The sequence below is a fragment of the Pygoscelis adeliae genome, unplaced genomic scaffold (assembly GCF_000699105.1).
Source record: "Pygoscelis adeliae isolate BGI_AS28 unplaced genomic scaffold, ASM69910v1 Scaffold186, whole genome shotgun sequence".
Classification (NCBI taxonomy): domain Eukaryota; kingdom Metazoa; phylum Chordata; class Aves; order Sphenisciformes; family Spheniscidae; genus Pygoscelis; species Pygoscelis adeliae.
Window position 1 is genome coordinate 3,847,727 of NW_008825071.1, and position 22,750 is coordinate 3,870,476.

The 22,750-nt window shown below is 36.1% G+C and overlaps 1 protein-coding gene across 1 annotated transcript; it reads right to left on the bottom strand.

The window, feature by feature from the left end:
• Positions 1–351: 351 nt before the first annotated feature.
• On the bottom strand, positions 352–20,354 carry SLC35B3 (solute carrier family 35 (adenosine 3'-phospho 5'-phosphosulfate transporter), member B3). The gene is made up of 9 exons (XM_009326470.1): positions 20,079–20,354; positions 18,600–18,721; positions 16,506–16,660; positions 14,831–14,938; positions 10,064–10,161; positions 7,123–7,215; positions 6,619–6,730; positions 2,126–2,195; positions 352–1,002 (listed from the first exon to the last, which is right to left on the bottom strand). Exons 1-9 carry the CDS (start codon positions 20,277–20,279, stop codon positions 852–854), a joined length of 1,110 nt encoding a protein of 369 aa, XP_009324745.1. The 5' UTR covers positions 20,280–20,354; the 3' UTR covers positions 352–851.
• Between the last annotated feature and the right edge of the window lie 2,396 nt (positions 20,355–22,750).

Sequence of the window (22,750 nt, forward strand, 5' to 3'; positions counted from 1 at the left end):
ATTTGATGTTACTAATTTAGAGGACTTCCACGTCTCTTTACACCAGTATGACATGGAGGGCCACAGGCCACTAAAAATTTTGCATTTCACCACAGAATAAGCAAATAACAGTTTCTTACACCACTGTTTCAATCATGACTTTTTCGTTCTGTGTTCTCACCCTGTTCAGGCCTAAAAGACCATTCCCCCCTTGTAAAAGCATGGGTGTTGACTGCACAGGCTCAATCTCATTTTTGTTACTTGGAAGCAAAAAACAAAGAGAGTAACACCGTAAGATTTCCATAAAAAAATCAATTATTACAATAAATACCAAGTTCTGTGATGATCTAATCAATAACTTAACCCCCCCCCTTTTATTTAAAATGAAGAAGAGTGACAATATACCATATTCTAAACCTCCCACCTTTAAAATCTCAATTTGGTCAACCAGTTGCTGATTAGGTGCCATTAAATGTTAATACAGTATTACATTTAAACTACCCCGCCTAGACAATTAACAAAGACAAAGAACCACTAATCTCAGATCAAGTTCATGGCCAATATTATTAAAATGCCCAAATTAGTCTTCCACTGTGTCCCACTTGGAGTGCAGCTTCTCAGCAGTCTGCCAGGAGCTGCTGTCCTTCATTGCCTGATAATGCCATCTGACAATAGCTTACACCACCTTTTACAATGAATTCAAGTGCTCTGAAGAAAGGGCTCACAAAAATGTGCATTTCTAGCAATCTGCAAGCAGACAATATGCCTTCAGCTCCTTTGGTTTTAATAGTGTTCCCTTTGGAAAGTGAATCAGCTGAAGACTGTTCCAATAAAATAATAAGTCATAGTCTAGACAAGGCATAAGCCACTGTCTATACAGTTTGTGACAACGTCCTTGTTTTTCTTTCTTCCACACTTTTTTTCCAAAGACCATGCAGTGAAGGCAGTTTGATTTTATCCATATTCTTACTGTAAACATTAAGAAATATACCAAGGACAACCAGTAAGCCTGACCACACGTACCTAAAGGGGAGGGAGAGGAGGGGAAAAAAAAAAAGTTACCATTAGCACTTTATCTGTAGCGATTACATACCAATATTTGTGGATTAAATAAAAATAAAGCCCCTACATTAAGGAGAGAAGAGTTTAAGGAAAAAAAACCCAAACCCCAAAAATTAGTGGACTCTGAGAAAGAATTTGCTTGAATCTTTATTATTACAATCCTTCCACCCTTCCTTTTCCCATGCTGGCTGGAGAGCTTATTAAGGTGCATTTATAGTTAAATCAACAGTAGCTGTCTTTCTCACATGAATAAAGTAGTCCTGAGGGGTTTTAGTATGTTTTTCCTTCCTACGGTTATGAAAGCTATACTCTCTATTACTGGTTCAAAATGTGTTCTCACTCAGTGTCCTGTATCCATACTTTTCAAGGTAAGCACATTTTTGTTTCAGCTCTCCATTATTTTAAGCCTCAAGATTTTCAGCTGGAGTAAATTCCATTTGGGCATTTGGCTGTAAGCTTTGTTCTTAAATCTCAAATAAATTTATACATAGCAATAAAATTGAGTACTATTTTGTTTCAGGCGAGAAGCAATTAGGATCAACGTAGTAGCAACATAGCTGCATTTTTCAATGTAAGCTCTTCCTTGAAATTAAAAAGAGGGAGAAACCCAAGCTCAAAACTCTTGCAATTTAATATATCCAGATAATAGACGCTTGCAGTTACTTAAAAGAGCTAGCTAAGAACTCAAACCTGAGCTCATAAAAGGGGAAACAATACTGTAATGGAGAAAATGCCTGCCTTTAGCCAAACCTTCCTCCACAGAGAAGGTACCCAAACAATTTATTAAGTATCATAAGCACCAGATATTATGTAAGATTTTTTCTTAAAAAACCCAACAAAAAAATGCCAACACATGGAATAGCTTGTCTTCCAGACCTTTAGAAAAATGGAAACTATTTTCTATAGCGTGATTAGCATCAACAAGCCAGTCAATATTTACAGCAGATGGCCAGCATTTGTAGAAGGTACGAAATGAAAAGCAGTAAAGCCTAATATGATTAACAACTGTTGTTATATTTCCACGATCAAGAACGTAATTTTTAATAAAATATATAAAATTCCGTTTAAAACTATAAATACTTACTGGAATGTGAATGGCTTTGCAAAGAACAAAAAAGAAAGCACAATGGTCATCGCTTTTCTTCCTGTAGTTACTGCAGAGGAAAACAAATATTTACTTCTTTAAGAATTCAGTTACAGCAAAAGAACATAATATAGTCTTCAATATTAGCAGATAACCTCATTACATAATTCAGCGTCTGGCTAAAACGAGGACCACCATCCTTGGTGCAAACACAGACTGCAGATGCACCAGTCCAGTGCAAAACAGCGCTAGAACCATACGCTGTTTGAAACAAGTACAGTGCCTCAGTAGTATCAGCTCCAGTCACAGTATCTGCAGCAGAGAAACTTCCAGAACAAGACTTGCTATTTAATAACTTCACACTAATCAATTCACAATCTCTGAAGGCAACAAACAATCCTTGCAAGTAACTGATGGTATGAACTAATCTGTTAAAGCAGAAAAAAGTGGTATCACTGTTTGGATACACCAAATCTCTTGCCATTTCCACCTCGTTATTACAGTTCAGTAATACATCAGTGGTGTTTGGGCTTTAATTTTAAGTGGAATGGGATCAGCATCTTGTCATTCTTTTGAAGTTACTGAGAATTTAACTAACAGTGCAGAGAAACACAATTTTGGTTAGAAACCTAAGAGACCAAGGATATCCGACTTCAACAATTATGCATTAGGAAGTTTTCATCAAAACCGTGAAGAGACCTTCTTCTACATGTGATCTTATCACTAGGAAGAATCATGGCAGTAAGAAGAGTTGAGAACACAATCCTGTTACCAAAATGGAAGTGAACTATCTGTTTGGGTTACTCTCAAATTAACTATAGCTCCAACAATTATTTGAACGATTTCAATGCTATCTGCTATGAACAAGAATACAGTGTTGCTAGCAAATTGTGTACTGGGAAACCTATATAGTTTATCACTGAAACAAAATCAATAAATGAGTAAAAGTTATAGAAAATGTTTAAAAAAAAAGTAACAATGCAGCCAGGCGTACAAGTTTAGCTATGGAGGTTAAGGGCCTGAGAAGGTGTTATATGATAGTGCAGGCTTCTCACTTAAGAAAGACCCCAGTACAATTGTCTGCACCGGAAGAAAACTGTGTTTTTTATTAACAGAAAATATTTTGCTTACCATGAAGTACTTTCTACTATGCCATACTGGAAAGCCTTTCTTGTGTAACTACACCCACATTAGTCTTACTGTAACATACTGACAAAAGGAACCAATGACTACGGATGTATTTTCACGCTGTTATGGCTGGTAAAGCAAGTTTCATTCTCCCCAACCCTCCCCCACAATAAAAACATGTTTTGTAGTGGAAGAAACAGCCATCACCATTGCTTTATCTGCCCCAATCTCAACTTTTTAGTAACAATTTTCTTCACATTTTAAGAAATTTATGTGCATCAAATAAAATGATTTTCTATTACATGAAAAATTAGAGGAGAATGAAAAAGAAAATTGAGTTTTAATTAGAAAACAGTTTACAGATGAATAATTTAAAAAAATGGTTAAATTACTTCAGTTTTTCTAATTACGATTATTTCTGTTCTTTCAAATCAGTTATTAATTAAAATATTTATGTAACCATTTCCTTCTAAATTAAGTGCCTTTTCTTCTTTTTCCCAATTAAGTCTAATAATTTCTCATTCTGCTAATAGAAATACAATTTTCATTAAACTCTTTCACCCCACTCCCCCCCAAGAAGGGGGAGGGTGGGTGGGGGGGTGGGAGGGACAGTAATGAATGTGGTGTTCTTCCAAGGCACAATAAACATTTTCACATTGCTACAGGCAAGACGGAAAGGGCTCCAGTGTTAGGATTGTCAAGGTCAGGCATAAGAAAACCTGGGAAGGGTTTGCTATTCCACAGCATCTTTAAACATATTTTAGCACAGTACGACTTTTTTTTTTTTTTTTTTTTTTAAAGAGCTATTTTAATACAGGAACATAATACAGCTATTTTAATAAATTGGCCCCTCTCATCAGGGCCAATTTCCAGTCAGGAGACATACTGAACTTTGTTGTAACAGAAAGTGCTGCAGAAGCAACAACTAATAGGAGAGCAGAGCATGCAATCCTCAGGTCAGAAAACAACGGTCTGTATTCTCCTCTCCACTACTGCAAATGAAGTAGAGCATCACCTGACAGAAACCAGCTTTTAGGGGTAGAAGGAAGAGAGGAAAGTAGCTCCATGGCATCTTGCTACACCTTTCCCCTCCCCAGGCCCTCGTGACCAATGTTTGTAGTTTTAAGAAAAGGTAACTTGAGGAAGGAATGAGCCTGGTGTAACCGTTCTTCACAGACTACTGTAATGACTATATAAATGATAGGAGAAGCTAGATAGGCAATGACTGATTTTTCAAAAATACACTCAAGTTACATTTTAAGTTTGGAAGCAACAATTTTCCACAGACAAACAATTTTACATTCTATAGCAGCTGCATATAGTAAAGAGTAATAATTTTAGGGACAGCCCGAAAACAGGTGTACAGGAAGATGCTGAGAAATGATCATGTCGGACTTTCCCTTTAGTGTTGTTAGATACATAAAAAACGTTAACATTACAATTAACTGCTGTTAAAATGAACAGCAGGGTTATTTCCCCTTATTCCAACAGTTGAGGATATTCCTATATGTAAACACTTCAGTCACTTGACTGTTTTACAAACTCGTAACAATACAGGTTAAAAGCATTCACTTATGACACAGTTATGTCATTTGGCTATAGCTAGCTTTGCCACACTCAGGTAATGCCACATACTAAAATAGGCCACAGCCTCGCAAATACAGATGCAAGCCACGATAAACTCGTACAAATAATTTCTGAGCCGCAATTTCTGTCACATCTGTCTTACTAGCGATTCCTTTGATTTAACCATTTTCTATACTGCTTCTTCCATTAAGGATCTCAGGCAGACGAAGTATCAATAAGGTCTGAACACACTTCCTTCTCTGAAGCCACACAGTTGTCCTTCCACACAAAATATGTTTAGTTTTAATACTTTTCATTGTTTCTAAGGCACACATCAGCCAATGCATTAGTAAAGACCAAACGTAACCAGATGACACTACTTGCCAGCACAGTGCTGAGACTTACTGTGCTCAGTGGCTTCCTCTTTCACAGAGGGCCAGACAATCCCAGCTAGTAGGATTTCAATCTCTCCACATGATTTTTCTAGATGACTGATTACTCAACGTGAAGAATATGTCCAGTTGCATACCGGGTAAGAGTCAAGTCTGAATATCTATAAAGGTTGAAAATCTATAACGGTTGTGATTGCCTCCTGCTTCACGTCCTTCTTTTCCTCACCCATCACCTACCTGGAGCATGTCAGCGCAGATAGGTGTGACTTGCATTTATTGCTAGGTCATTATTATATTATTAGGTGAGAACACCACATCACAGAAACTTTTTATTTGTGTGTGAACTATCACAGGAGCAGACAAGATGGCATTTGGTGACTTACTTAGCCTGGAGAGGATTCCAGTAACTTCTGACATACTTTAGGGACTTATATTGTTCCACATTCACTTGCAGCTAGCAGACACCCCAGTGAGGGGCCCAAATCTTTTCAACATATTACTGATCAGAGTTCTTTACATTTGTTTCTTCTGACACGGTTGATACAGTCATATGCCGTACTAAGCATTCAACAGAAAACCTGACTGCTTCCATTTTTTGCGGGACGATTACGTTGAAGTCTAAAAGATTTAAAAGACTAGACAGAGTCTGCTGCTGTCATTAACAATAGGCTTGTACCTGTCCCATGAATACACAAGTTGCAATTTAGAGATAATCCAGCAGCTGTTACACAGCCCACCAGAAGTCTGTTTAGTTCAAATCCTGACTTCCAAAACTAATACACACCCTTTATTCCCTTCAGTTTAATAAAAAGAACCGAGGAGACCATCACAAAAGTCAGGATTTGTTCCACTTGAGCGTATTCTGAACTGAGTCTGGACTGTACATTTAACATTGCTACAGCAGCATTCCACTGACAGGGGATGGACATTCAGAAGCTTCGGGGGAGTTCTTCATAGTTTTTCTAGCAATACCATTTGCTGGAAATTTCCAGAAATTCTGTGCTTAGAGACTATGACGCTGCCTACTATGCCTTACTGGAACATCCTTGCTTTTCCTTCCATGTTTCAAATAATACCTGTCTTTTCCTTACACCTTGCTATACGTTTCCATTGCAATTCCTCTGTTTAGAACAGTGTTGTTTCTGCATTAACACATAGCACAGGCTATATGCACAAGATTACTTAACAGGCTCTTCAAAGTTAAAACTGCGGCACAGAAAGGACCAGGAAGCTCTCAAACACATACTATTAGAGAAGATCCATGCTACACAAACCACGATCAGTCAGCCCGAAGAACAGAAAAAAAGCCAGAGTGAGAACAATTCTCAAAAGCTCTGTCCTAAATAATAGAATAGGATTACTTCATGTTTTTATACCAAAAGCAGTAAAGATATCATTTGTTCATACCTGTTACAGCCAGAAGGGCACCAAAGATTTTAATCAACGCTAGAACAAAGGATATGCCAAAATACCCCGTCAGGGAGAAAAGGAATGCATAACCGTAAGTCTGAACTGGATGCTGCAACAACAACAACAAAAAAGCCTGTTAGGAAAATGTAAAACAAACCCTGAGGTATTGCAAAATGGCATAAAACTACAGACTTCAATCAATTGCTTGAGCAATAATAAACTGTTCAACAATGCATTCATGCAAAGATCCTTATTTAATTTTAGTTAAATAATGGAAAAATAATAATGAAATTATAAGCTCATAAGTCTGGTCCTGTGATTTTGTTCTGTTTTTTAAAACACTACCTATCTTACACATCAAAGACTGTAACAACTATATAAGTCAACCAGTTTACATGATGAAAATATAACTTCAGAGAAGTGGCGAGATTTTTCTAAACCATACAGAGCGATGTTTTCCAATGAGATTGTTCATAGAAAAAAGGAAATTTTTACACCTACCTTTGAGCAAAATGTTACTGCAGGGCTTAATCCACTAGTGCATGTTAATCCAAATAAAATATACACAAAACCTATTGAATAGGAATACAAAACCTAGAATAGTTTAAGAGAAAATAATTACCAGGTGATACTATACAAAAGGACAAAAGTAAATGCTTTCAAATGTTTGGCCTATCAATATGTTCAACTTCTCAGAGTTGAACTTGCAGTGTTTGAAAATATTTTTATTAGGATTTCTGTAATAGCTGATGTATAGTGAAAAGTGAATAATAAGTATCAGAGACATTCTTCCTACCACAACTACATAAAAAAGTTTTGTAAGCTAGCCAGTTTAATAATATCCTGAGGTCAATGTTGACTATGGTAAATCCTTCAAATTCAGGATTTCACAGCCTAAATACAACTTCACACAACTACATAATCAAATAGTTTGAATAATATGTTAAACGTATTTCGTTTTCTGCTACTTATCCTGCACAGTAAAGATCCACATTACATTAAACGTGCAAAGGGTTGCACATAATCACTATGAACTGCCAGAAGTATCACATAAGTTTCACCTGCGTCACTTCAGTTCACGTACACGGCGCACCTGCATTATGGTTATAGGATACAAGATTTTCATACATGACCAGCTAAGGCCTAGTTCAGTACTCAGAACAGATTATACTCAGTAAACAGGTAAGCTCTTCATTTTGTCTGCACCCTTATTTAACTCATAGCTTCACACAAAAGCGACAAAAAAATCTTCATACTCTCTTTTCCCATGTAGAGGCAACAATAGAAGCTGGAACTGCCAATCCATACATCCTCCCGTGCAGTGGGAGGCATTCAGCTGCTTGGGCAACATTTAGTGGCCTTTTCTTGTGAAAACGGGAAACAGTGAACAGAAATATTCCACACATTACCAGCTAGAACATGCTGATTTAGTACACTTTCAAAACTCGGTGTCAATTACAGGCCTACTTCTTTTGTCACAGGTTTCATCAATTGTTTTCTTGTTATACTATCTCAATTATTTGCAAAAATAAATCTATTAACAATTGATAACAATGCCATGAGACAACAGAATACTTATCACTGCTCTACAATAAAGGAGGATGAACATACATTTCAAGAGCAGAACTGCTTTCAACCTCTTAAAAAACAATGACCTGATCTTCAGAGCTCTTATTTTACAGCATTTATACACACAGTCTCTAGTTCTTCATTTGCCTCTGCATCCAGCTTTCCTCCCAAACTACCCAAAGACATCACTTTTCACAACCAGGAATGAGCATCACATTGCTAGTTCCTTGTTAGGCAGTGTGATTTAAGTCACTTCCTTAGAATCACACACAAGGCAAAATCAGGTATAACTTTCCAGAGCAGCGGTTACTATTTCAGCCACAAGACTTCTTTTCTCTTTTCATAATTTCTTAATCCATGGCAAGTTCCAAATTCGGCAATGAAACAGAGATCCTGTGGATGACAGGTTCTTTTACTGTTCAATTTTATTTCCAGATCACTGTCCATTAAACACAATCTCCAATTCAGAAGACCTCTTAAATTTTTACCCACAGTCTGAGGTCTAGAAAAACGATTTCTGATATTCTGCTTGTACTTCTGCACTGAATTCTCCAAACAAAATCCTGGAGTGTAATCTCTAGGCCTCAAACAAACAAAACCTCTACACTGATTCTCTACAAGTAGTATAAGTATACAATATGAAGACCAACGTTTGTCAGACTAATGCAGAATAAAAAGCAAAGTTCTGGAGATGACAGGAGCATCGCAGGTAAGGCACTTAACAACTATCAGATGACTGCTGGCAAGATGCGAAGTGGGCAAGAAAAGAGTTACATATTGTACTTCGTTTTGGATTTCAGAGATTACAGCTATAGAAGGCTGCACTGGGTCAGGTGAGGTCCATCTAGCTAAGATCTCTGCCTCTGGCAGCAGTCAACAGTGAATACTAAGAAAAAGTACAAAAATAAAAAACAAGAATACAGCGACACTTTTCAGGTATATTCTTCCACTTTCCAGAAACTTGCAGCTCAAACTTCTTGAGCCAACCTAAATCAATTTTCAGACATAAATGAAGCTTCCTTCTAACTAATTTTCTCTCCATTTATGAAGCTATTCTCATAAATGAGAAACTAGATTTTCTAGTTAAGTGTCAAATACATGCCAAATATGCAAATTAAATTTCAATAATTTTTTTACTTGTGGCATATTCAAATAATGTCTGTTATAATAAAAGATTTTCTTGTATGTACTTTGTTTTAGAGAACAAGATGTCACATTCAAACATAAGTTTTGTCTAAAAAGAAAAAAGTCAGACCATATGAACAGATAATCCGCATTCTAAAGAAGTGTGTAAAAAGTACTGAGCAAGACTTTTTCAAAATCATGTATTTCACTGAATCAGGAACACACACATTCACCCATTCTGAAAGTCAGAGTTTTACTGATTTCAAAAGCTTAAAAAAAGGCTGCCTCTCAAATGCTAGCACACTCTAGAATTGGAAGTCTAGCGAAGTAAGAAAAGCATGTAACTAAGAAAAGTTACATGTTCCACGTAACAGATGCTTATCTATACCAGAAGAACAGTATATATTTTTCAGAGATTAAGTGCATGATCATACAGAAATCATACTCCATTGATTTCAGGCCTGCAGGGTAGACAAAGAAATCGTTGCTAGAAATAAGTGGTTTTGTAGCTGCAGTATACATTTGAAGTTGCACACAGAAAGCAGCACCCCTGAAAGGTTAAAAAACAAAACAAACAAAAAAACCACCAAAAGCCCCCAAACAAACAAACAGAAACCCCCAAGAATAGTACACCAAGAGCCCTTCTTCACATATGCAAGAGAAAAGCAGATTAAGTTTCATGTTTTGTCATTGTATGCCTTGTCTATGATAGAACGTGTTCTTTTAAAATTGGAAATCTGGTATTTACCATTTCTGAATTAGAACCATTGTGCAACTTCATAGCTTTTTCCTGTACATTTCCTATAACTGCATCTGCGCAGAGGGCAAGGGATATTAGGACCACACCTAATACAAGAAAACAAACAAACAAAAACCTGTTCAGAATATTTATCAGCAAAGCAGAGTAGTGATGAAAACCACTCTGTACTTATCCTGAAAAAAATAATCATCTCAGGAATAGAAAAATAATAGTAACCCCCCCTCTATATCATATTCTAAATGTCAGCAAAACTGTTTCATTATACTAGTATAAAGCAGCATCCACCCCCACTCTCTCCACCAGTTAAGCCCCGAGCACTGTGTGTCTCTAAGCTTGATAGGAACATCTGGACATTGCTATAAAGAAGCTAGCTGTAGTTTTTGTAGTAACGAGAGTGAAGGAATATAATTTTCATTTATTGAGATATGTTTAATGAAGACAAATAACCAGAGAACATACTCTTTTGAGTAGTTAATCCTAGATTATTTTTCCTGACAAAGGCAAATAGAAATGTTAGATGTAACGATAAACCAAATGCAAGAGGATTCACAGTGGAAATCTTTCACTGTTGAAATATTAATTTTAAAAAACTATAGTTCAGGTACAAAACCTATGGTTTTAGGTTACCATATTTGTTCACAACAAAGTCACTACACAGTCAATAATGTAATCAGCTTTCCAATAACAAAAATTAATAACTCTTTATCCATGTCAGTCACAATTCATTTCCCAACCTCCAAACTTCGATTCTTTCATGACTGTAGCAACTGTTGTCGTATTTAATGTTGCGAGAGTTAGAAATTAATGATGCACACAGGTTGAAATACCACTTTTCCTAAGTACATAACATTACAAAAGATATCAGTCATCAAAATCATATTTACTGTCTGCTGTAGTCTTGGTTCCTTAAGATGTCCTAAGTGTCAGGGAAGAATGAGTGGAAGACTAGAAATAAGCAGTGTTTTATTTTCTTAATATTATGTTCTTGCTATCAGAGGTCTCAAAATAAGCATTCTGATGAACCAAATGAAGTATGGCGAAGAGGAAAAAAAAAAAAAGACAGAGAAAAAAACATCCCAGCTGCTAGGATTTTCAGAATTGAAAGATTTAACATTTTTAAGACCAATGAAGTTTAAGGTGGCATCTCCTCGGCCAACTTCTGGATATACGGGAACTTCCAAACCAGCATTTTAGTTTGGGCACCATTTCCTTTCCCAGGCTAGACTTATGCAACTGAAGCAACAGAAAAAGACTTCATTATTCAAAGTTATCTGGCATTGGAAAAGGTAAGAGTCAATGGAAATGATGTGATAACCTGAATAATGCTGCTTATGCTAAAGACCATAGTATAGAGATATTAACTCCATGGATTCAGCTCTGGTCCAAAGATATAACAACACCCCCAGCTCAGCAATAGCTTTGCTGCAGACCAATTCTGTAAAGTGACTGAGTATGTCTTCATCTGCGTTCTCTATCACGCTGGTTCCAGCAGTGCTTAATGGCCCAGGCACATCACTGGACAAATACATCGGTTCAGTACTGGATTGAGATGAGAAGGTTACCTGGAATCTGAAGTGCAAGAGCGTATGGAAAGGACAAATGTAGGGACAAGACACATGTTAATATTACGTACATGCACAGTCTGGAGTATGAAGAGAAGAATTGTTCCACTTATTGTGATAGCACTGCACCTGCCGAGCAGCAGCAGCAAAACCATGAACGAGACCAGTAACATTATGTAGTATGTAAAGCATGAGTAAAATGATTGGAAGAACTGGTCCTAAATTAGTTCTGAAAGAAATTAAACCTGGAGGTCTTCCACCAACAGACTTGATTGAAACACCACATTACATTGTATTTTACACTATTAATGTGATGCTTGAAGTCATTAAAATATTAATGCTGCTTATACATTTACAAACTATTGGATATTTACATGAGATCTTCAATAATACATTCTCACACTTGCAATCCCCACCACACAAATGTGTTAGACTAGTGAGTTGTTTGGAGTCTACCTGCCCATTAAGACCTCTTTAATACTGCACATTTTAGAAGCCTGCCATACATAAGATTAGAAGACACAGTAGAGGTAGTTAACCCTGTAATATCATCTTAACAACAGTGAAGCTAAGGACAAAACACCTCAGTCTGCAAAAGACTAAACTGCACCTGTACAAACAGTCTAATGTGGAGGAATTTTCATGCAATTGATATTTTTACTGTGTCTTCAAGAAAATAGTTAATTTCCACTTACACCTGTAATGCCAGAACAGTGGAAGTTCCCGTAGCACCAATGTTTCAAGGCTGTCTCCTTCTGCACACCCTTCTCTTCTGGTTTCTCTTTTGGAAGTCCTGTATCTATTATTCACAGCTATTTAGGATATCTACCACTACCCCTCCAGTTTGATAATAACAATAATGTTAGGAGATGCTTTGAGGTCTTAGCACCAACTCCATCTTGAAAAGTATACCTCTTCCGTAGTTACAAATATGTATCTGTTCTGGCAGAAGAGAGTTTCTGGTTTTTGTAAAAATGTTCATCCAGATAATATTTCACGTCTGCTCGTGCTCCATTTTTAGTATTTGCATCAGACAACGAAGATGATGTGTTTTGTTTACAGCATACTTTTGCTCTTGTAGAACTGTGAAATGTAAACAGTTTGTTCTTGACAAGTTAGTAGAAGTTCTATGAAATCATGCTAGAATCATGCTAGTTTGCATGGAAACAGTTCTACATAAATGTGCATAAATCACTGGAAAGAACTCAGGAATTTAAGGGGCAGTAAGTAGGCAGTAACATAAAACTGCAACTTTAGAAAACAGTAATTTAATTTGCTGTTTATGTTTTTGAAAATTTTAATATCCTTAAATACTTCGTTATTTCTCTGAAGATACTCTATGAGGATACAAAATTAAATTCTGCCTCTCTGTTTTCCGTTCTTATTCTGTGACTTACATCGAGAAAAGTGTAATTATTCAAAAGAATATGCCATTTTGCAGAGTGAGCAAAGTTTTTAATAATTCTTATCACTGGTTTTACACTCGGCAGCTACATATTTCTGCAATGCCAAAAATCAGTACATTTCTTGAAGGAAGGGACCATCTATCTCCATAATTCATCCAAGAAGAGGAAAAATTCCACCTCTCCCATTATGAAAAGTTTCTTCTGGTTAAATTAAGTGACATGGCAATAAAACAAAACAGGAAAGAAGGAATAGAGAGATACAGAAAGAATCGTCTCAGAAGGTGAGCAGGAGAATTTTGAATCACCTTCCTAAGGGGAGATCCAGACTCTTGAATTCTAGTTCTATACTCTATTTTCACAGAACTAACTTCCTCCAAATGGTAGTGCTCTAAGCTTCACTATATACAGACTTGCTTGAAGTGTTCAAAATAAATTAATAATGAAAGACAACCCTGTTTATTCTCTGAAGACATTTAAAGTTTTTTATCTTGTGTTTTGCAGATCTTTGAGGGCATCAGGACTTTGCTACATTGGCTGCACTTTACCCTATCCCATTGAGATGAAGAATCAACTTTCTAAATCTTTTCAGAATTAAGTCATAGCACATATTTAAAACAATTCAAATTTTACAAAAGGAATATATTAACATGTGAATGCACTTAGAGGCTACAGTCAAAAATAGCTGTAATGGTAACACATATCTATGCATCAGAAACACTAGAATATAGTTACATGCATACCAACTGTACTCAAAATATTTTTTTTTTTCAAAGTAGCCACCCCCACCCAGTTACACCACACATAAACACATTAAATGCACAGCAGGTTATATAATTCACAGATTTTTGTAATTTCTTCCACTACCAGTAGCACTAAAATTACATTAAAAGGCATGAGAATTAATTTATAAGCAAGGCAAAAGAAACATACAGTTTAGACAACATCACAAATTGATCACTACTAACACTAGATGAAATAATATTTTGTGAGGACAAAAAGTCTTTTCCTTAGAACTGAGAATTTATTATTATTTTTAGGGACAAAACTTCTAAATCAGTGCCTCCACTATTAAGAAATAAAGGTTTCACACTGAATGTCTGTCATAACAGTTGTTGTAACTCATCTCAGAATTTCAAAAGACGGATACACTAGAAGTTGAATATTCGAAAGTTTTCAAGGTTCAGTAATAACCCAAACACTGGCCAAGTAAATAACATGGACTTTATGAATAACCAATTCTCCCATGTCCTTTGAGAAAGAAATTCAACTAAATTTTTAAACCCAAACAGGTTAAAATCTTTTCTTTGCTTCTGATTTTACACAGTATAGAAAAGTTAGAACGTGGGCACTCCAACTAAGAACTACAGCAAATCTGAGTGAGACCATCAATTAACATAAAGTAAATGGTTCCGAAATGGAAAAAGACTTAAAGGTTTAACTGGAAAAGACAACTAATGTTTTGAAGTTTTACAATGGTCAAACTGAATTTTATCCTATTTATTTTAACGTATCTACTGGGAAGTAAATATTTCTTGAGAACAAGCACGAGACATTTCAATCTAAAGGGTGGGATTTCCAGAAATTTTAAGAACCTAAAAACAATCACTTAGAACAAAGGCCTCTTCTGCCACAGATATAGTTCTGCTAGTGCAAAGCTACAATGAAACCTGCATTGTCCGTATGATACCTGAAGGCGCTCCACCAAGAACTCTCAGAACTTCTATGGAACACTTATTGTAGGAAAAAACAAGCTTTTTGTTAAACTCTAAAATATAATATATCTTTACCTGTCAAGTTGAAGTTTGGTGCAACTGTGCTGTCAGCTAAAGTAAACCATATTAATCCAAGACTCATACACAGGGCAGCAGACACATCTGCAATATTATAACGTTTTCCTACAAAAGCAATACAAACAACATGAATGGACTGTTAACACTCTCAGAATTTCATGTTTATCCTGTTTAGCAGACTAGAAGACAAAGAAAAAACTCTTCCAATGCCATTCTTTTACTTAAGCGGAAGACTCAATGCTCTGGCCTTTCATGACTGGAATTATTTTTTTCTACAACAGCAGTTCCTAACATGGAGGAGGACCTTAACAGATACTATATGATTCTTGTGGTCAGTTTTAGTTCTACTGCTAACGACATAAAGCACATCCTCCCTGATAAAGCACCATCTCAGCAACTTCAGGACAGCTTAGATGTTTTCTTAAGATTTTTCCCTCATGCAAGACATTTTGGCTGCCTTTATTGATTAGACAGAAGTCATTCCCAAACACTAACAGATAATTTGGGTGCTTTTAGAACCCTACATTATCCCTTAGTTTGGGAGAGACAGGGTGTGGAGGGGGGTGGAGAAAGAAATAGAGTAGGGAAGTGAAAAGGCAGGAGTTAGTATATCTTGTTTGAAATAACGTATTCCTTTCCCAGAAGCTGTACTTTCAATATAAGATTCCAAGGGAACTTTTTTGAACTGAAAATTTTAACTGATTTTTTTAAATTAATAATAATAATAATAAATAATAATAAAAAAATCACAGCTTCTGAGACTACAATACTACTACAACACAATATAAAGTTTCACAAAGCTTTAAGGGAATACCAGTCTCTCTGCATTAAAATGATACAAAATGACTCCTAATAAAAGGTGAATACTGTGCCCACATGTGCATATGTAAACTTGTAACCTCCCCTGAAAGTTCAGCTTTCTGTAGCAACTAGAAGGCCAGAATTAACTACAGAAACAGAAATGTATCATTCTAGATTCTGTTGTATAACACTTCCCCTTGCAGAGCTTTACTGACTTAATGAATCCTCGTGTACTGAATAAATAGAAAGTTTTATAATATACTTAAGTCTTCTAAATCCTGAAATACTGAAGTATGTTTATTCACATAACTACAGCCTTTATCTGTTGTTCTCCAGATCCCTTTTTCTGTTCTTGGAATATGAACTATAACTTTAGGATTAGCCAAAGACATGTAAAGTCAGCTGTACTTCTGATTAAACATTTCGTCAAAATGTAGGAATTTTAATTAGGAATTTAGGAATCAAGCTTTTCAAACAAGAAGAGTAGGAGATTTCTTCACAAATCATGGCTGGATTTTAATTTTTTTTCCCCTTTCAAATTTTCCATTTCCATCAAAAATGTTTCATTTATGAAGTGATTTCGTTTAGAAAACACATTACTTAAAAATCAAGAAAGCCTGCATAAAAATGAAGTTTTGCAAGTGACCTGTACAACTTCTTTTTCTCCACATTTTCTGTTCATCCAATTGTATTTGTACATTTTCTGAGAAGACGCTTCAGAAATTCACGTTTTTCCTGCTACAGGAAAAATGCTACCTGTCCCTCTCTACCCAAGAGCCTCAGTGGAATTTAACAAAGTACAGGATTCCATGCACGACTGCCTCCCAAAGAAACAACAAAAAAATCACCTAATAGCAAGACTAACACTTACCTTGTATAAAAACCCCGCCTATCATAACTGGAATCAGCTTACAGCACTTGAAGATGACTTGAGTAGGGTAATTCAGATATCCTAAAGAGGTATTTGACAAACCCATAGTTCCCACTGTTAAAAACGCTATTATCATGTAGGTTTTGCCAGGAATTCTACAAAATATAAACATATGAATCTTGGTATTACAGACTCATCTAGAGGAGATTTAGCTTGGAAAATTTAGATAAAGGAATATGTTTGTGTTACAACTTGGCCATCTTTCTCACTGAATTTCATTCCATAATAGAAATTTAAAAACGCACATAAATGACTGATTTCAAATTTCATTTCTTTCAATTACTGCTAATAAACAGCATTCAAATACAAGACAATAAAAACTTCACGGCTCATGAAGTATTCAAGCAGCAATTCTTTAACCTCCTTCAGAGAAGGTATATTATTTACAGAGAAATCAAGACAAAGGCTTCAGCTTATTTGTCAAAGGAAACACAGAAGGTTGGTGTACCAAGATATCCTGAATCCTAGTCCTGTCATGGTCACTGTGTCAATTTTTTTGGTGAAGTTTTCACAGAAACATTGACATTTTTAGAATGAAGATAGGTGAAAAAAAAGTACCATTGTTTTATAAAACTCAACAGAACTAAGAGAGAAGTGATTCAGATATCATGAATGGAGGGGCTTGTTGAACATTTTCAGATGTATTGTTTGCAATTTGACAAAATTATCACCTTACAACAGATGATCCAACAGTAATTTTTAGCAATTGCTGTGCTCACTTGTGAAGTGATTTTTTACAGTTATTGTTGTGCATATGTTCAGCTATTTTTTATACATACTCAGAGCCACATTAAGCAACATAAGGAGATGTCTTGCTGTAACCCTGTCTGATCCATAACTCATTATGTGATGTAGGCATACTCTGAAGCAAGTGAGAAAAATCTAGAATTTAAGAAACAGAATTCTGCATAAAAATTAGGAAATAGATTTTTTAATGTTTACAAGAAGATGCCTAGGTTATAGAAAATAAAATGTATTTAAAAATCTACATTTCCAACATAACTTATTTACAGGGTCATGCTCTGTAAGCATTAGCAACTATTTGGTAATCAAAACCTAAATACTTGTTACAGAACACCCAAAAGGTAACTATGCAATATTATCTGATGCACCTCAAGAAGTCAGATAACTTGAAATATAAGCTGTCAGCGTTTAAAATAAAAAGAATAATTTATCAAAGTTACATTGTTTGGCTGTAAAAGAAATCTATTACCTAAAATCAGTATATGCAAAATCAGCCAAGGTTGACTACAGGTAAGGAAAACTAGTTATGCTCAGCTGGGATATATAATGCTTTAAAGCAATTTTAAAATTCATGTACACCATGACAGCCTCTATCCAAGCTTCCAGAGGGCCTCAATATACAGTTTGCAGAGGCTGTAGTTGGGCAGGAAGCCATAGAACGGCCACACCGAGTCAGATGAAACTATCCCATATCTATAGGATTCAAGACAGCAAGAATCTCCTTGGTCAGCTGCTGTGCAAACAGAATAATTTTGTGGCAGGGTGTTATGAGTGCTATCTTAAATGAAAAGTGCAAAACCTAAGGAAATCCTTTGAAGCAAACCTACACAGCCACATGGCAAACAGAGAGCAGACCTCTGACACTCTCCAAGATCCACAGCGTGTCAGAGGAACCTCTTGGTGAGGAGGTACAAAGGTTTGAGGAAAAGGCATTCAGTGAGAGATGGCTTCAAGTGCTGTGAAGTGCAGTTGGCCCTATTCTAGATGTGATAATCCCACGCAATACATACATGAGTCAGTCTGTATCAGCTACCTTAAGGATAGAATATGCTTTGTAAGTGGGACAAAGTGACAGTAGAGTCAAGATGACTACTTACAGCTCTGAAATCTAAGCGAGTGCTTATAAAACATTTTGTAACTTCATCCCGTAAAATCACATTATTTTAACTACGGAACTGCTACCAATGCCTCACAGTATTCACATTCAAACAACAGAAATTAAATTTACCATAAATATCAAATGCTTCTAATTTGATGGACAGTGGGTAAAATGCTTGGAAAAACACATACCTTCTCCTTTTGTCCTGAATCAACTGCAATTCTATTAGTCCAAAAATGGAATAAAATCCAAATTGCACTAAAGTGAGGTACCAACCAAAAGGTTTAAAACCTTCCACTGAAAATATCAATTCCTATAAAAACAAAATCCACCAAGGTCACATACATACACCAAAATATTAAATCAAAACAAAATCAACAGATTTTTCTCCTTCATGTACATGCAAATCTAGCCTTTGCAGCTGCTGGTTATTAACGAGAATTTACCTGCCACACGTAACTTGCAAAGTATTGAAAAGGACAATTTAGGTTCTCCAAAATGCAATGAGAAAATATACTGCTGGTGTAAATCAACTGCGATTAATGGATCAATTCATCAGGGGAATACATTTGATCCATTAATATTTATCTCAAATTATAGATGGTTTCCTGTCTGCCTTTCAGTTGGTTTTCAGTTCATTTACTTCAGTAGACTGTTTTTATCCAGAATTTATAAATAGCTCACAATAAATTAAATACAAACTTTCTCTAACAGACATATTTACCGGTAATTTTCATCTCTTAGGAATGCGCACCTAGTATTTTGAGGGCCTGCATTAAATAGCACTTGTGAGCTTATAGATTTGCAGGCTGTAGGAACATTTAAAACCAGAGCAATTTGTTATGGAAAAATACATGCACTGCATAAAGAATTATGTAGATGTGTCATAGAAACAAAAGGCTACCTAATATTTTCCTTTTTGAGATTCTGCTTTCAATTACCAATAACTTTGTCTAACTTTGGAAGTAACTTTATTTTAACAAACTTCTCAGCTGTTTTTGAAAACTGCATTGGAAACATGGTGATTTTTAATTATCAACTTTTTAAATCACTGCTTTATTGAGAAGACTCACTGAACTTAAAAAAAAAAATTAAAAAAAGGAACAGAAATGTAGCTGCTCAAGATAAAAAAGAAAAAAGTTTAGCAGGAAGAGAAATGCTTAACTAAAATGGCATAAACATTATGCTTCTGCTTAACAAACAACCATAATACATGTTTCAGCTCCGTCCTGAAGGGAGAGCAGAGAGAACAACAGACTACTATTACTGTACAGCACTCTCAGAACTCAAGGAGATCTAAAGGTTTCAACACCAATGAAGACTATACACGTCAGTCTGTACGGTTCTACAATTTGTTTGTTTTCAGAAGACTATGAAATCACATTTAAAGAATACACATTTTAAACAATATTGAAAGGTATACCTTGCACACAGAAGTAAAAGATCAAGTTAGGAAAGTCCAACTGAACCAAGCCTCATAGGCACGTGAACTATAATGGAATCTTACATTATACAATTACTTACTGGTCTTGAATTCTGAAAGCTTGACTTTGCAATCAATATCTATTTTAAACGTCTATACATATTAAAATACATACTACATTATTATTATATTGAAAAAGAAAAGGGGTAGAAGGAATTGGCCTAAGACACAAGTTCATAACATTTACCTGTAAATATCCATAGATTAGATAAAACATAAAAACTCCAGAAACACAGATGAAAAATTGAGTAGGTTTGTTAAATTTGCTGAGATTCATGCCAAGAACTACAACGTCATCTACTGATTTGATATGAGGAGACATAGTTTGAGATTTGGAAGGTACACTGATGGAAATGTATTTTCTTGATGAAGTGAATTTCAGATCCATGATTCCTAGTTCGCTGCATTCGGTGCTATTGTTATCTTCTTTCTGCTCTTCTCTTTCCGTGTGTCCTCTGTCTGAAAGCTGAAAGAAATTATAAAGTCAGATAAGACTTAACATACAGCCTTCCAACAATAACAGTAAACAAATGGGACACTTATACAGAAAATAGAAAGGTTTAAGAGTGTCCTGGTTTCAGCAGGGATAGAGTTAATTTCCTTCCTAGTAGCTGGTACAGTGCTGTGCTTTGGATTTAGGGTGAGAACAATGTTGATAACACATTGATGTTTTCAGTTGTTGCTAGGTAGTGTTTATACTAGTCAAGGACTTTCCAGCTTCCCATGCTCTACCAACTGAGAAGGCTGGAGGAACACAAGAAGCTGGGAGGGGGCACAGCCAGGACAGCTGACCCAAACTGGCCAATGGGATATCCCATACCATGTGACATTCCATACCATGTGACATCATGCTCAGTATAAAAGCTGGGGGAAGAAGGAGGAAGGGGGGGAATGTTTGGAGTGGTGGTGTTTGTCTTCCCAAGTCACTGTTATGCATGAGGGAGCCCTGCTTTCCTGGAGACGGCTGAACATCTGCCTGCCCATGGGAAGTAGTGAATTAATTCCTTTGTTTTGCTTGCGTGCGTGACTGTTGCTTTACCTGTTAAACTGTTTTTATCTCAACCCACGAGTTTTCTCACTTTTACCCTTCCAATTCTCTCCCCCATCCCACTGGTGGGGGGGTGAGCGAGCGGCTGCGTGGTGCTCAGTTGCCAACTGGGGTTAAACCACGACAAAGAGTTTTGTTGGATTGTTTTTATTCAGATTTTATTTATCTTTTCTGATGTCCAAAGTTAACATCAGTTAATATCAGAGGCCAACAACACTTTACGAAAGCACTTTTCCTTCATGTGGGAAGTAGTATTCCTACACTCTACAAACCAAACAAACGCCAAAACACCAGCAACAGAAAACCAGCTTTGGTTTCACAATAGCTCAAACCAGCCCTTTTATACCAGTACTCACAGGAGTGATTGCTTGGGAGAGGAGTGATCCCCATGATCAAATCACAATGAAAGAATTGGAATTGAAGCGCTGTGGTTCTGTCTACTTTACTTCATTTTCACAGCAAAATATACCAGACTAGTCCACTACATGGGAAGCCTTGCTAAAAACTACAGATTTGAGCCTATGATTGGTTGCAAGTGTTGAACTGGAAGAAGTTATCCCCTCATTCTCACATTTATTCACTATTTCTCACACACTTCTGAGGAAGAGAACATGAAGATGGAAACAAGAAGATTAAGAAGCCAGTCTCAGAAATTAGATTGGTTATCTGATGAGGCCTACAGTATGGCAATCCCTTTAATATTAACCACATGCATCCGTTTCCACATGTAATAGAAAACAAAATTGGATAACTGAAGCCTGGAGAAGGAATTTAGCAGCTTAATAGATTGACAGGCAAATAATTCTTTTCTCCAGCTCAGCAGAGAGTATGATGTTTGAGGCTTTTTTTTTTCTTTTTTCTTTTCAGCCTCAAGATAAACACACTGGTCAGTCAGTCGTCCCAAGATTTTTAAGTGTAGGTCAGCGTCTAGTTCAGCGAGCAGCCAGTAATTAAACTCTGTTTGTCTCAACTATTTAGTGGTTTGTTTTCCCCAGCTCAAAAATATTTCTCCTCATCACACATGTATGAAAAATGCTTTCCCCACTATTTTTAAATGGAAAATGTGCTAGTATATAAAAGCTAGATCATGCAATAAATGTGGTAAATGTAATCTGCATGGACATTGGTAATTTATTATACAATACAAGAAATTACAAGTTTAGCTGAAAAATGAAGAATTAGTATAAAACTTGCAATGTGATTATGTTTCCTTTTTTGATACAACCTAGTATCAGGTTGAAACAAGATTCTTCCGTCTACAAGATTCCTGTGAAAGTTCTGAAAGAACAGCTTGGGGACTATAACAGGAGTTTAGGGACTATAATAATTACTTGTGTATAAATTCAGAGCTCTTCAGTTAAAAACCAAAAGAGAGAGCTACAAAGTTTACCCTTGTGGATTGTTAGCTAATCCCAAAATAAGGTGGCCATAAGAAAAAAAAATGGAAAAAGTTTAAGTAGACTCTTTTCAGTAAAAACAGAAAAGTACCAATGTCATGCAATGAGGCACTAGTGAGCCTTCACGTACAATATCATACAGAGTTCCGATCACCCTCAAAGACAGATTGAAAGAACAACTGCAAAAAAGGTTATCAGGATGGAGGAACAGACTGCCCACCTTATATACTGAAATACGATGAAAGCGTAACTTGTTTAGCCTAGCAAAACCCTGATGAAGAGAAAATAGACTTGCTTTAAATAAAAGTATCACAGGGATTACCACTAAGGAGGAAAAATAATTCTAATTTTAAGGACAGTAGCATGAGAGCAAATGGGCATGAAGTGACCATGAACAAACTTCACTAGAAACTA

Coding starts and splice junctions, on each gene's coding strand:
- SLC35B3 (XM_009326470.1), bottom strand. CDS start 20,279: ATGGATCTGAAATTCACTTCATCAAGAAAATACATTTCCATCAGTGTA. Junction 18,722..20,078: donor TAATCTATGGATATTTACAG/GTAAATGTTATG, acceptor TTGTTTTTATAG/GAATTGATATTTTCAGTGGA. Junction 6,731..7,122: donor CAGTAACATTTTGCTCAAAG/GTAGGTGTAAAA, acceptor TTGTTGTTGCAG/CATCCAGTTCAGACTTACGG.